At 39.8% G+C, this 16,173-nt stretch overlaps 1 protein-coding gene across 1 annotated transcript; it reads left to right on the top strand.

The window, feature by feature from the left end:
- Window positions 1-675: 675 nt before the first annotated feature.
- slc35g1 (solute carrier family 35 member G1) lies at window positions 676-6,936 on the top strand. Its single transcript, XM_069665033.1, has 5 exons — window positions 676-1,095; window positions 2,466-2,646; window positions 4,483-4,617; window positions 5,004-5,200; window positions 6,524-6,936. The coding sequence occupies exons 1-5, from the start codon at window positions 771-773 to the stop codon at window positions 6,934-6,936; spliced, it is 1,251 nt and encodes a 416-aa protein (XP_069521134.1). The 5' UTR covers window positions 676-770.
- Window positions 6,937-16,173: the final 9,237 nt, after the last annotated feature.

Raw genomic sequence — 16,173 nt, 5'->3', positions numbered from 1 at the left:
GATGTAGTTCTTGTTCATTTTGTTGTTAATTCGACAGGAAAATTATGTTTTTATTCTCAGTAAATGTGGATTTGTGTCAGTAATACTTTTTAAAAAAACTCTTTTTTGGTGTTTTTTCTTGGCTTTAAAAACTTTTCTTCTTAAATTGTTATTGAAAGAAGCTAATAATTGTAGTATTGGTGTTTATTTGTGTGTTGTGGGCACTCCACTGTTGTTGTTTAACATGACCTATCAGTGAGTGCATGTTTTTTAAAAAGGTCCTAATTATTAGCTATTTTAACATATTTATTACACAAAGTTATGGAACTAGTTGTTTAGTTTGTCAAGTATCCTAAAGCCTCACTATTTTAAACTACAAGTCATAATCATGTTATGTATGATTAATACTCTTTCGTTTCTCCATTTGTTTGACCTAAATATTATTTCAAAATAAGAGCTGTTAAGCTTAAATACGTACTTCTCCTTAGACATATGGACTACATATGTATTTCATACATCTGTCAGCTTTATGCTGAGATTTGGTTGGTTCAAATCTCCACTGCCTCCCTCTGCAATGGGGCGTAAACGTTGGGTAATGTTTTAGTTGTCCAGCAGAGTTAGTTTGGGTTCAGTTCTGCCCCCCTGTGGGTAAAGTAACCACCGCATGGGAGTTTGTATCCTGCCACCAAGGTTAGACATTAACCTTGTCTTTTCTCAGTCACTCAGGGCACCAAAGAAGGCGGACGGTACTCTGTCCGAGGCATGCTGTCGCTCCGCCGTCACATCTTACTATGGGCGACTGTAACAACTGTACGCACGAGCGGGCTCTATCCGTGGAGGACGACATTACTGTAGTGTTTCACAAAGTTGACAGCCATGGCATAAACAACGGCGACGACCACGACGAGAGTGGCGATGATGAGCGGACAGCGGAGAGGATTCACCTGCGAAGTAACTGTCGCGGTTACGACGATGATGCTGAGGAGAAGGGGGAAGCGAGGAGAAGCGATAATTCACCGGAAGGCGAAGAGGAGGAGAAGAAGAAGAACACGTTATGCCCGCCGGCGTTTTGCGTCAGAAGCGAGCCAGCATCCCGAGAAGAAAACGCACGTGAAGGTAGAGGAGCGCACGCTCATAGTACATAAAACAGCATTTAAACAGAAGTTATACAAATGTCGTCTTTTAATGGGATTGTGAGCAGAAGAAGATGCAGTAATAACGTGAAGAACAGACAGAGAACCACCGACTTCCTGCGTAGCTTTCACGTTATACAACCGTTAAACGTCATAAATCAGTAGTGCTGTTATCACGTGCAGGCTTTTAGCCTATTGGCAGTTTTATAGTCAAACGATATTAAAGTCCATTGAAAGCAACGTTAAGGCGCCTTTGTCTTTTTTTCCCTTTCAAAATAAAACTAATATTTGTATACCCCCTCCTTTACGTGTAATGCGTAGTAAAACTATTATGTCACCCCCTTATAGTGTTTATATCAACAAGTCTGTTGCTGAGTGTTTAGCCCATAAAGATAAACTGCTGTAAACCAGCTTAACATTTGCATCACCCTTAAAGAGGACGGATGACTGTGCACTTTTCATTTACAGCACCAGGCCTACCGCCAAAGAGGCTTTACGCAAATTACACTTAAAAATAAGAGCTAGCTTCTAAAGTTTGATCGAAACTTTTCCCCTTGTTTTACTGTAAATCTGTTTATATTTTTACCTAACTCTCCAGTACAATATGTACTTGCCTCTCAGAAAAAGAGGCCTTCCCCCTTTCCCTTAACTGTTTGAGAAGAAAAAAATATCTTTTAGTTTTATTTTGGAGGTTTACAAGGAAGTGAGGAATGCACCCACTGCCCCTGGATAACAGTTTCCCTTAATATCTTTTGTACCTGCTGGGGGAAAAAAGACCGGACCACCACTACACCAGCAGTAGAGTAGAAAATGCTTGTAATTTGTAGATCAACACACATTTGGAATTTGGAAAGTGATGATTTGATCATGATGTGATACAAAATTAGGCTATTTATTATAGTTGAAGTAAGAATAAAAAACCCTTTGCGAACAAATCTGATAGTAAGACTCCAATATGGCAACGTAAAGGTTAGCTTAGGTCTTCTGCTTGGTGAAACATAAAGACAACATATACCGTATTTGAGGTAAGAAGTGCTAAATAGACCTCACATCGTGGACTAATACAAAGGAAAATGCCTGTGTGACCTCAGGTTGTAATCTAATCTCCACAAGCATATCAGTTTATTGCTCCACAGGCAGGGTTCGCAAACACTACACCGCCGCCTTGTGCAGATCTTTTGTTTGTGTATTTTCTTTTTACTGAATTTCTACCCCGGCCACATGGAGTCCAATAACATACTCTAAGCTTCACTTATTCATCCTGTAGTTTTAGTATCAACATAAACACAACCAAATAAGAAACGTGTTGTCCCTGCTCTTTGACTCCCCCTTCCTTTTCTTTCTTTTTCACAGATACAGAGAAAAGAAAGAGATGTCCAGGTATCGGTTTGTTCTACGCTTTCCTGTCCACAGTTTTCTTCTCCATCATTGCCCTGTTGGTGAAAACCATCCAGGGGGTCCACGCCATAGAGATCAGTGCCATACGCTGCTTCTTCCAGATGCTCTTTACTATGCCGTTACTCATCTACCACAAGTAAGCACAATGGAGACACTCAAGCATTTAAACTCCCACACTTCAAAAGACAAACCGTAATCCTGGACTTAGAATATACACACACTCTAAATACTATAATTAAAGCTATGGTAACACTTACAAATAGTCTTTATTTCAAACCAACCATTAGGCTACATGCTGTGATTAGATTAACAGCAAAGTTGTACAAATCCCTGCAAGTTATTCATCACAGGGTATCTGCATTTGTGTTGAAGCCTTGCCACCCACTTCATAGGCAAATATCTGGGCTTAATATAAACAAGTTTAAGTTGTCAAATACTGTGAGAGACATTTTTTTATTCCCCTCTGTGTTGTTGATGGAAAATATAGTATGTAGATCTAGTGTTGGGAAGGTTTTGATTATTACTTTAATGTCATATATATATTTTTTGCATGTTGTACCATGACTACTAACAACACTGTTTGAAGTATACAATGGCAGAGGGAGAGGCAGAATGTTCTAGAATAAATAGAATTTTTTAAAGGTACTTTTGGAAAGCAATTTGCATGTATCAATCCTTTTGTCTTTCCAATACGTGAACCTAGCTTAATGTAGCTTAAAAAACAAAAGAAAATGCCTTGCTTAGAACTTCAGCTCCAATAGAGCCACTTTAAAAGGTCAACAAACAACCGGCACCCACAAAATCCCAAAAGCACTACATTTTAATCTATTTAAGCCATTTACGACTAAAATGTGACCGACACCAGGGTAAAATAGAGTGAACATTTACATTTAGGGTCCTTCATGGGGGTTTGCTAGCTAACATTAGCCTGCTGACCAACGTGGACAAATTGCTAGCTAGCTACCATAGCCAAATAGCGTTAGCTTAATTATCCTGTTTTCAGTGCTGGTAAAATTGCTAGCTTGCTGTGAGCAAATTATTCTTTTAGCTAATGTAACTAAACAAACAATGCCAGAACCATGCAGCATAGCTTTTACAGCTCGTTGACAAAAGTTAACTCTCTCCCTAACTAATTTTTTTTGCTAGCAAAATACTATCTTAGTCGATATGTTGGCTGGCTATCTGGCTAAAATAGTTCACCAGCTAATGCAAGGCATAATACTAACTTATGATGACCTTAAATGATGTAACTGTAGGCTAAAGTTAGCCTTCTTGCTAACTAATGTTTTTGCTGGTAAAATACTATTTTAGTAGACGTTGGCTGGCTTTCTGGCCAAAATAGTTCACCAGCAAATGCAAACCACAATACAAACATACAATGACTATAAATTATGTAACGGTTAGCTAAAGTTAGCCTCCTTGCTAAATTACTATCTTAGTGGGTTTGTTGGCTATGTTCCTCGCCAAAATGCTTCCCAAGCTAACATAATCCATAACTTATAATTACTCTAAATTATATAACGGTACAAAACAAAGGTGAAACTTTGTCGGTCGGTCTTGTTCACTCTTGTGTACGTCACGTCAATGTGTACGCTAATGCTCAGTAAGCATTGGTGTACACTGTGACTTAACACTCAAAGACTCCCCTCGTTCTAGTATTCATTCAGTTACCTTTTCATCCATTCATCCATACGTCCTCTACATTCCCCCTGTTTTGACATGAATTCATAACCACCTCTTTTTTCAGCCCCCCCCCCCCATTCTTAAGTCCATCCATCACTGTCATCTCCACATGACCTAGATCTACCCATCTGTCTGTCCAGCCATCCGATCATTTGTCATGTCTCAGACTTCTTTTTGCTGCCAAAATTCTCGGCAAAACTCTGTTGATAACTTCTTCTGTCATTGAGTCGTATCATCCATCCATCCTGTCATTCATTCATCCATCATCCTCGTATCTCCTCTCCTCTAGGACAGGTTTCCTTGGCCCCAGGGATAAACGTGTATATCTGGTGCTTCGGGGTTTCATTGGTTCCAACGCCATGATCATGCTCTTCTATGCTGTTCAGCAGATGCCGCTTGCAGATGCCACTGTCATCATGTTCAGGTGAGAGTTGGGAACGTAATTGATGATAGATTACCTGAGAGTATCATTACAAATAGGTTCTATCCTTCCTGAATTCTACATTGTTCGCCTTTTTGTTAATCTCCCCCTCATTCTCATTCTTCCCTTTCCCTTATCTCTGTTTCCTCATTACTCTTAATTATCTCTCTCTCCCATATCCTGCTTGTAATTCATTAAACATCTGGTAGAGGGGATTTGAATAAAGCTGAATAGCTAATATGAGACAAATCTACTGAGACAATTTCTCACCTGTTGTATCCCAGCTGCCGTCTATACTTTGTCTAATTACCTATAACAATACATGTATTTTGTGTTCACCTATTCTCACCTCTTTATATCCCTTTTTTCAATGTCCCTCTCCTCTTTAGTAATCCAGTCTTCACCTCCCTCCTGGCCTGGATCTTCTTGAAGGAGCGATGTACAATCTGGGACTGTGTCTTCACTGTTTTTACCCTCACTGGAGTCATCCTCATCGCCCGACCGCCATTCATCTTTGGGGAGAATCTACATGGCATTGAGGGAAACTACAGTAGCCACATCAAGGGGACTATTGCTGCCTTTGCAGGTGATACGATTCATAAACTAGGTTTTACACAGTACTAGTAAAGCATTAAAGATGGGAAGTATGACATTGAGAATATGGTTCAGTTTTAATAGCTTTTCCAAGTCATGGTTACTATGAAAACAAGTGCTGGTTTTAGGTACTTTCAGATCACACCGTTTACCGTTAGCCACTTTGCTAAGCATATTTAGCATTAGCTGTTGGGTTTGGTGAATAAAGTCTCTTAGCAAGAATTGCTAATTTATCCACAGTGCTGATCTGGCAGTAGCTTACCACCGGCAAACATTTTATCCAGCCAGAAGTTGAATGCTGTCTCTGGAGTGCTAAGAGCTTCTAAATGTCTCTATGCTGGCGATAACCGTCGGCAGATCCTCAGACTCAAGGATTAACTAATTGGATTTTTGTGGTCAAAGGTCAAGATCACTGTGATCTTGTGGACGCTCCAGCACTCTGTACTCCTCTGTAAAAATATTCATTAGGGTGAAGACAGCATGTTTCTCAATACGTTATATTAAATAGCTCAAAGTCTTTAGCCCTTTTTACACTGCGGTTCCGCCACAGCGCTGTTACGAAGCTCCACCGCCATGCCGCCTTTGCCATGTTACATTTAACCAAGCAACCCAGTGTGTGTTTTACATAGCGTTCCAGTGTTGCGGAAGAAAAACATTCACAAGGTCTAAACAAATAGCGCTGATGCCATTTCGCCTGTTGCGCCTCTGTTACTACCTCCAATGCCGGCTCAGAGGTGGAATGACTTCCCCCCTACCATTCCACCTCCATGCATTTTACATAGAAGATGAGACGTAACCAAGGCGTAATAATCCCGCTTTGAACTGGCAGTGTAAAAGGGGCTTTTGCTACACCAACCAAATATCTCAAAATGTGTCCTAAATAAAGATTGATCAACAAATCTTTACAGTCCTTCCAAACGTCGTTTGTGAATAAACAGGCAGCCACACTAAATACTGACGTGCAACATTGCTCAGATAAAGGCCATTATTTGAAACAGACAGTGGGACTGTTCTCACCTCAGCAGCTTTGCAAGTCAAAGTGTTTCCTCGTCCAACTAAATTGAACTAAGGCCAGCAAGAAAGGCCCATGAAATACACTGACATCCTTAACAATGTCTAATTGCATTCTGGCATTGACAGGAGGTGGAGGAATTTTGATGCCGCCATTTTTACTGTAAAGAAAAATTAAGGGTTTTATACATATAAGAGATTGGCAAAGTATGAAAAAGCCGGTGGAGTTTTTTTTCTAGTTACCATATTAATGTAAAGGGTCACAAAAGTCACAAGAAAAAATCTTATTATTTTTCATCCACAGGAGCTATTGGAGCAGCTTTCACGTATGTTGTCCTTCGCAAGATTGGAAAGAGCGTCCATTACTACCTCTCTGTCTGGTACTACGCTGTCATCGGTTTCCTCGAGTGCATCATCACCGTATCCGTCCTTGGGGAGTGGAAGATCCCGTTCTGTGGCCGCGATCGCTGGATGCTGATGCTGATCGCCGTCCTGGGTATCGCCGGGCAGACCTTCCTCACGAAGGCCCTGCAGATCGAGAAAGCCGGACCCGTGGCTCTGATGAGGACTTTCGATGTGGTGCTGGCTTTCATCTTCCAGTTTATTTTCTTTAACCGTGTCCCGACGCTGTTGAGCCTCGGCGGGGCGCTGTGCGTAGTGGCGAGCACTAGCGGAGTAGCACTTAGGAAGTGGTACAGCAGCTCTAGAAAGAGCTGAGAAGTAGAATATCTTGACATAACTATTTATGCCTTTTACACTATGTTCTTGATTTCTTGTGTATTTTACTCGTTATTTACACTGAAAACTGTGAGGAGGTTTAAGCTCTTTAAAGGAGAATATAGAAGGATAATCTAGTCGCACCTACGATAGTTTTCAATTCTAAATTGAATTCTGTGCATTTATACATGTTGATTCCTGCGAGTCAACCTGTGTATTTTATTGTTATGCATTAACTTTAGTGTGACTTAACACATCTATGAAGGAAATAAGAGGACTGTCCCAAACCATACCCTGCTCCGTGGAGCCTGTGTAGCTACATAACTGCCGGTTCAACGGAGATTTTGTATTGTCTTCTCCGTGAAAAACATTTGTACAGCAAAAACAAAGCTGAACTTTCATAATGGAGCACTTTGAAGGACGTGCTCAGTCCCATTTTCCTTTTGCTTTAACCTGAAATAACCAAAGAGAGAGGCATTGGGACCAATCTTACTGTGTCATACTAAAATTACTTACACTGCATATTTCCTTTTATAGTTATGTGTATGTACCAGGTACTATTGAAGGAGTATCGGCAAAAGTTACTTAAATATTTGCAGTGCAGACAATGCAACAATGACCACTTTGGTAGCCACAATGTTTTGCATTGCAAATCTTCAAGTCAACAAAAAGAAATATAAAAGCTTAAAATAACGTTGCAAAAGTTTTTACTTGAAAACATGCTGTAGGATTCTCTCAGGGATCTCTGCTTACAAAGCCCAACTATGAATTTCTACGATATCCAACCCAGTGTTATTCTCCATTAAGATTATTTTTCTTCTTAAAAGGGGGGGTATTATGCTAATGTAAGCTTCATACTTCACTCTGTGATAACTGTGGAGTAGCTTAGCATCATTTACAGTTCAAAAAACTTTTTTTTCTTACACTGGTGCTCTGTGCAGGCCCTCATACAGCCTGTGCCGGAAACGACTCAGTCAGCTCTGTCCCTTTAAGAAACCCCGCCCGGACTTTGTGATGTCACAAAGTGCAATGTGTAGAAAAAACTGTCTGAAACCTGGCGTTCACAGCAGCCTGCAGACTGACATACTTTTACCTACAGATCTGAAACTTCACCCACGTTTAGTCTGGACATCCAACATTGTAACATTATATATATGTCTTAAAATGTGAAACAGCATAATACCCCCTCTTTAATATGTTTTAACATTATAAGCTAATATCTCTAATATCCAGTCTGTAGCTAATCATTTCTTACAGTATCTTCAAAGTGCCTTACGTAGGAAACAATCATCTCCAGCTTCCCTTAGTTCTCAGTAACCAGCATCTCGTTCTGTTGCAGATCTCAGGGGCATTGCTGCATGTGAATATGAAGTAGGATGCAAATCAAACTCATGATTTTATAATTCTTGTTAGACAAAAAGTTTTTCACCAGACACCTAAAACATGACCCGTATCCCTACAAAGGCCACGCTGTTGTCTTCATCACCTCAGAAACAGTCAGCTCTCTTGTTGGCTAGCACTTAACGTCACCGTAGAGCTAAAGTATCTAATAAGTGTTCTCGACAGTCTAAAAATACGAGGTGTTGTTTGCACTTTGTCTTTGCTGGAGGGGAGAGAAAGTCAGTCAGTGACCTGCCACTATAATTCAACAAATGAAGCTGTCATCGGAAAAAGCTGCACACAAGGGTTGCTTCAAGGATTTGGAGATGATAGCTTCCTCAATTAATTCAAGCACCTAAGGAAGAAAGATGAGAGGTGCAACTGCATCGCAACCCTGTTGAACCCCGCAGCACTCAGATGAATAGTAATGAACCCATCACACTTTGTAATCAAACTAGAAAGCTGGTATTAAGGTGTTACACTGAAGCAGCAAGCTATTTCGTCCAGTTGGTAAAACAGAATGTGGACGAGTTAAACTCACAGCAAAAACGAAACAAAAGTGAGAATTATAACACAAGATAAACGTATTAGTCTTAAAATATCAAGTATTGTACGGAAGCCAAGAGCAGCCATGCTTGCGATAAACTTTTTAAATGCCATTATCTCAAAATATACATGTTTTAGTTCAAAAGATTATCAACCTTTACTCTACAAAAATAACAAAGGTCCCTTCATTTTGTTCTCATATTTTAATAAGCAAAAATCATGAGTACAGGGTGCCGGTTTAACTTTGCGGTTATAGCCACGCCCCTTTTACAAGAGGCTCAATCCTCAACGCAGCAGCCCTGGGTTCGACTCTGACCCTCGGCCCTTTGCTGCATGTCATCCCCTCTTTGTTCTGACATTTCCGACTCTATCTGCTGTCCCTCATAATAAAAGCAAAGGGGAAAAAAATTACTTAAATAACAAAAGAAATGTGAGTAGCATGCTAACATGCATTCATGACTTCTCAACAACTAGAGCGGCTGATTTAAGCCCAGTCTCAGACTGTACTTGAAGTCTAACACAGACTGTTGAGTTGTGAATCCTTCCTGACAATCTTAGAAATGTTCCTGAAGTTAAGTTTGGTCATGCGAATCAGACGCTCTGTTTTCAAGCTGTCCTTAAATATGTGAATGTGAGGGAACATTTTTTATAAAATTCTGTTAAGTTACGTTGAGAAATTGCATTTTGATTTCTTGCCATGAAATCAATCTTTGTTATCTCAAGATTACGAAATAATGAAATCCTGATCTTAAGATAATGGCATCAAAAAATCATTGCAACCAAGGCCACTTTTGGCCACCGTAGTATTGAATTACTTCTCAGCCAAAACATATTGGGTCTTGTGCTAAGAGCAATACTGTGTTTTACCCTTTAGCGCTAAAAGGTCGCCTTCCACTCTCCTCAGCTGCAATGTTTGAAAAGGTGATCTGTATGTTATTACGTCTTGAAATCCTCCGAAATAGCACAACAGCCGCCTGCTTGTTCTGCTCTGTTCTGTATAAGTCAAACTGTATTTTTAGCATTTAGCGAGGAGTTTCCCGCTGTCAAGACAGATGAAGGAAGTCAGTGAGCAACTGCAGTCCTCTGTTGCAGAAATGTCTAGTTGTAGCTAAAAAAGGAGGCAATTACTGCCGCTCGACTGCACAATTTAATATCATGCAGTTTCTTCCCTTCTCATGCTGCTGTTTCTGTTGTTGTTCCACCTGTTGAGAGCTGTGTCAGAATCACTGCATCTAAGACTCCCCTCCCTCACTCATAGCTGAACCCTTAGTTGCACATTACGTGACACTTATTTTAACAGTGTATGCTTCTTTCCTTTATTATCTTAATAATCTTCATGAAGGCAAACAGAATTCAACAGGAACATTTTGTTTTACATAAATACAATCTTCAGAAAAGCAACGCTCCTTTCTATGCTGGAAAAAGCTCTCTCGGATGAGAGTTAATTTGATTTTGCAGTGGTTTGAAATTCATCTCAACTGTGCACAAACATAATGCAAAACTTAATGTGATTATAATTGCACTTATATATTTTATTACCAATTATTCAACGGTTCCTAAAATCTAACAAACACATTAGTTTAAGGAGTAAATTAAACAACAATTGGCCTAACATGTGATCCATGTGTCGCCCCTTTATTTAAAGGCGCAGTAACCTTTTACCAACCATTGTTCATACACTAGGTCGTTTACTTCACATGTTCGGAGGCTTATTTTTCGTTCTCCTTACTTGACTTGCTTTGACATTCATTTTTACTTCTCTTACATTAGTTTAGCTGACTTGAGTGCTGACAGTGTAAGCACAATGTGTATTTCCATCAGATGGTTAACCTCTTTAAGGACCTATAAGCCTTACAAACCTACTAAAGCTGTTTTTTAGGGTTTTTAACTATGCTTTAATAGTATTTATTTTACTATTTCTGTAATGTATTACATCAGTATATTCTATAAGATGTATATATTTCTGCATAGTGATGGATTATATTTAGTATATTATGATTTCATAATAAATTCTTTATGGATTTATAACCCTTATTGTCTGTCATCTTTTTTTTCAGTGGTCAGACCTGCAAGGTTTTTATGAATGATGTCATCTTCCTCTTACGACTGAAACGTGTGGAACAGACCCAAACTGTGTGGAAGCATTGTGTGTCCTTACATAATTGTCCCAGAGCCCGTGCTGTTGCTCATGACTCAATAGGGTGACAATTGTACAAACTAGGCTCTGACCATAGAAGCACTGAGTCAGGTAGCTGCTAACAGCAGAGCTCAGAATAGCACCTGGCTGATGGGATTGTAGTCATTGTGCGTTTGTGAGTGCACACATGCATGCAGCTTATTTGTCTCTTTGTTTATTTGTCCTTTGTTTGTAAACAACACCGCATGTAAGCACATCCATGTACAACAGGCTGCGTTTCATTGTGTCGCAATATACGCCATATCTTGCGGAACAAAGGCTTGTACCTCTCGTGGAGGGCTGACTGCGTGCAGATAAACTTGAGCGCGGCTGCTGGGTAATTTTTCAGCCGAGCACCGAGCTAAGTCAAGTGTGAAAAGGCTGATGTAGAACAGAGCAGCTCTTTGTTGTAGGGCGAAATTAGGACTACCTTGACGTTTATGATGTCTTGTACCACAGTGAAGCATTTTTAGTTGTAAATACAACAGTTACTATCCATTATCTACAGCATAATGCACAGTTACCTGTACAATATATGATTGTATTGGGTCATACTGTCCCAATAACAAACCCAATTAAGTTGTTGGTGTTATGTTCAATTTATGTATGTATATAGGAGCACTTGTAATGTTGCATCTGCATTATTATCATAGTTTTTTGCATTAGAGATCAAATGTAACAGTAAAGCAGGGCAGTTTCCTGCCCGTGTAATGACCCTTTACCGACAGCAGAGGGCACAATACACAAGAATAATGACTTGCCCCATTTCACCTGAGACTCTTAAAGTTGTAATAAAGTAATTAGTTGTGGTTTTATCGTTCTTTTATAGTTGTTTATTCATGTAAAAAAATAAACAAAGGAAAAGAAATATAAAATAAAAATGCTCATGTGGGATAAAAAAAACTTTGAGGACAAGATGATTTCAAATATATAGCTTAATAATATTGTGCAAAAACTCCTGCTGGTCTATAACATGACTATAAAGAAACACGTATGTAATAGAGCAATTGTTCATTATCTGTGGAAGTAAACACACCTGGTTCAGCATGACTCACTGACAGAGGTGTGGCCTGAAGTGCTTCACAGTTTCAACTCTCAAGGAGGAATGCAACACATCTGCTTTGACTGTGCATTTATAACAAATTGATATATGTGACAAGTTGAGTTAATTATATGTTATTTGTGTGTTATCGCCGGCGTCGCTCCACCACTTCCTGTTTACTTCTGCCCTGTGCCATCTATTGTAGGCCAGTGTCAGTATCAGGCAGGTGGGAGCTTTCCGAAAAGTCTTAGGTTACCTTGGTCAGTCAGAGAGGAATGGAAGGGTTTAACCATACCGACAGGAAAATCAAACAATGAACTGTAAGACAGTTGTTTGTTCAGTTGTTGGATTTATTTTTTTAATCAACCACAAATGTAAACAAAAGGGATATGCTTTTTTAACAACGAGATAGTAGGAGTGCAATGTGGGATTATGTAGACACATAAAACATGAACTCTATTTTACATCCATATTTAGCACCGCTTGCCCTTCTTGACAGTTTTTCCATCATCTTTTCTGCAATTAAAGCTTAATCAGATGTCAAAAACTGGTTAAAATAATAAGATAACGTTAGGTTTTTTCAACAACACAATATGTAAAACGTTACACTCCTGACAGTACACCTCTTTATCATATTTAAGTATGTCGCTGAGAGCACAGTTTGGTATGTAAAAGTGCTCGATAATGCAACAAAGGACACCGGCCCTCCTTTTTATCAGTGAGCTAGTGGGGATTCCCAAATGTTCGCGCGCTCCTGGGTGGAGGAGAGTTGGAGGAATGGAAGAGTTGCACATTCCTGACGGATGGCATAAGACTTCCCATCAGAGGCGCGGGAGGGAATTGGAAAATATATCCCTCTTTTTCCAAGCTGAAATAAACGCAGTTATGGGCTGTGAAGTGGAAAAGGGGTTCACTCTCAGGCACGTGCTTTCGCTGTCTCGGGGGGCGGGGCGGAGGTGCGTTCAAGGGCGGAACGGCTGCAGAGCAGCAACCTACTTTTTATTATACCTTCCGAATATGATAATAAAAAGCAATATTGAAATAAGGGCAGCAATAAAACCATATGTCATGAATTTGTTGCGTGTGATACTTACCCACTTTGCCAACCAAATGAAGACTTATTCCAAGTGTAATTCACCTGCCGATTGCTTCCTTTCCCAGGCAGAGGTAACTTTTCCAAGCAGCATGGTAAGGGATTGATTATGAAATAAAGTGCCTCTTGTGAGCGTTTAAAGCTGCACTGGAAGCAGTTGTAAAGTAAGATAGTCATCATTAGTCACTGCGATTTCTGTGGATACCCCCTCAGTTAGACCTAATATGAGGACAAAGCGGGGTTATATAACCATAGAAACATGAACGCTGAAGTCTGTAGTGAATTGCTGTAAAACATAAATCATTTCTGGTTACAAAAAGAAACAATGTATAGGGCTAGCTGCATATAGTGGACTTGCTATGGTGCGAAATTGTAGCCAGACATTCCAATGTGGTGACACACACACACACACACACACACCACAAAGTAAGCCAGAGCCGCACTTATTGTCCCCCTGTCCGCAGCTCAGTTGGCTGCTGAGAGAAAACGAAATGCTGTATTCAGGTGCAGTTGGATATATATTATTCAATATATACATCTGGCATTTGCATCATAAAAAACACTGAAGTAACTGTGACTTCCAGAATAGTATGTCTATTAGTGACATTTACCATGTCAGCTTCGAATTCCTTAAGCAAGGAAACCGCACCAGCTATTTTCCTCAGAAACAAGCAACTTCTCCTTTGCAGGAATGATATCTGTGCCTGAGTTTTTCTGTTATCTGGAGTAATTTAATTAAACAACTTAACTTATAACAGCAGCTATACCTTAAACAATTCCATCTATAAGTAAACTAATAAACTGAGTATATTTTAATTAAATCTATCTAAGAAGTATCAAAAAACATAAACATACGTCTATTACATGAGGCTGCAGTCAAGACTATAGTCTGAAAACATGTTGCTTTACGTCTGTATAACACTTATTCTGGTATTTACACAACAGGGCCGATTTGACAAAATTTAAATAACGCTGAGGCTTAAATTTTGAATTCGGATTACAAAATTCCGAGGAACACTTGAATGCACCATAGAAGACAGAGCGGTTTCCCACTGCAGCACGAGCTGCTGCATCAACTGTCGCTCTGTCCGCGAGCGCTGAGGAGCCAGTCAGTCAGCGAAAACTTAGTAGAACGTGCGTGGAACTTACTTGTCACTGTGCGGAGTTTTAATGGATGCTAACTGTAATTGACGACATTAGTGGGTAAGTTTGTTTCACAACACCCTCAAACTGTCACCTCAACACACGTTTAGACACCTTTTCATGGTTTGCGTTGCACGAGACTGTTGGGAGTGCGGTTTGTTTGAGAAGTTGCTCTGTGTGTCAACTGCTCCCTAACTGCTGTCGAGGAACCCCTCAGTATCCTCCAACAGTGTAAAAGTAAGTTTATTGCATTCACCTTGGTTTGTCCGGTACAAGAGAGTAATGCAGGTAAAAATGTTTTTTCAGTTTGGCGAGGAGGACAGACTGAAAACACCTCCTCTGAAACTCCCTTCCGAAAAATGGGGTTCTAGACGTTTCTTATGTTTTTTGGGGGTGTCGTGCTTTAAAAAGTTATGAAACTATTGTCAGCCATTGTTCATCTGTGCTTGTTTCGAGGTGCATTGTTTCGTAATGAGCTGAAATTCCCAAGAAAAAACAAAATAAATACATAATTAAATTGCCCTTTTTGACTAATTAGCTGCTAGCAGCTGCTCGCTCCTCCATTCACTTTAAAATCGTGTGCACGCGCGCCTGTTAGTGTTATAGCTTGACAGGTCAGGTTGTTGTTTACATAGGCAGGATCCTGCAGGCATCCCTTGGGGACTTTCTGTATGTGATGTTGCATTAAGGGTAGCTTCAAACTGAAGACATTAATCAGTTTCAAATAGACATAACATGAAACTGCAGCTCGGGTGAAGCAGATCCAGATCAGAATATTTTAGAAGTGTAGGAATTTTGACGCACATGCAACTTGGGAATAATTCAGTCCATGTGTCAGTGAGACACACACTAATAGGAAAACAGGGACGGAAAGACTCTTGAGGTTATTAATGTTCTTGAAATGATCATTCTAATGCAGTGGTTCAGAAAACAACAGCATTTCTACTGTATTGTATAAACTTCCAGACATAATTGTATTAGTGTTGCATTATTGTGGCAAACAGTTGGAGAGAAGGTGTGGTAACGTTTAGAGGTATAACAGACAGGGATGGGAGACTGGTTGGACTTGTTCTTTTAGTACAGCCTTATTTCCAGGCTCTGTTGGTTGGAGAGTGTTAATTGAGCCATAATTGACCTTTGACCCCTTAATCCAAACATGTAGCAATACCTATGCAACCGCTGCCTTTTAAACACCTTATTAAAGATTAAAGGTGCACCTACATTTTTTGGAAACAAACCAAAGTTATGTTCTTGCTTTTAATCATTCAATTCACATTTTAAATCTTTTTATTCCTGCATTGTTTTACATCCCCTGTTAGACTTTCTGTCATAGCTGAATTGCTCACAGTTTGTGTCTTCATACAATGTGTCTCTTTTCTTTAATATTCTGAACTGTTTCATTATTAACAGAGTCAAAGACTAGCTTGACTACTGTTTTCGATTGTGAGCCTGGAGATAAAATGAGTCATTGAGTCTTTGTACTAAGAGACAGGAAATCTCCTTAATATCTACTGTAATATTAGGATTTAGGAGCATTGTTTGGACACGTATACAGCACAATCAGAATATGCACCTGAGTTGGGTTTAACCGCCTTTTGCACCACAGGGCCTCTTGGCTGATTAAGGTCAGCTCAGTGCTATGTAAACAAACCAGCTAGTGGACAGTTTGCAAGCCGTAAATACGGCTATTCATTTTCAGTAGCTGCAGTATTGTCTATTTCAGAATAAGGACCGACATTTTGGGATATTGTTACAGGTAGGCTATCGAGTCTGAGAAGGAAGTACAACATATTTCCCAAAGTTGACTTCAGGGAAGCAGGAGGACTTTCCAGTTCTGTTTGACTTGTTTCTGTTGTT

This window comes from Semicossyphus pulcher, unplaced genomic scaffold, assembly GCF_022749685.1.
Source record: "Semicossyphus pulcher isolate SPU_LCO1_2020_fin unplaced genomic scaffold, fSemPul1.0.p SCAF_16, whole genome shotgun sequence".
NCBI lineage: Eukaryota > Metazoa > Chordata > Actinopteri > Labriformes > Labridae > Semicossyphus > Semicossyphus pulcher.
This window is presented reverse-complemented; position numbering and strand designations above follow the sequence as displayed.

Bases quoted from the DNA above. Each gene is read 5' to 3' on its own strand.
- slc35g1 (XM_069665033.1), top strand. From the start codon at position 771: ATGGGCGACTGTAACAACTGTACGCACGAGCGGGCTCTATCCGTGGAG. The intron at 1,096-2,465 runs GTAGAGGAGCGC...TCTTTTTCACAG, and splicing joins AGAAGAAAACGCACGTGAAG to ATACAGAGAAAAGAAAGAGA. The intron at 5,201-6,523 runs GTGATACGATTC...TTTCATCCACAG, and splicing joins GACTATTGCTGCCTTTGCAG to GAGCTATTGGAGCAGCTTTC.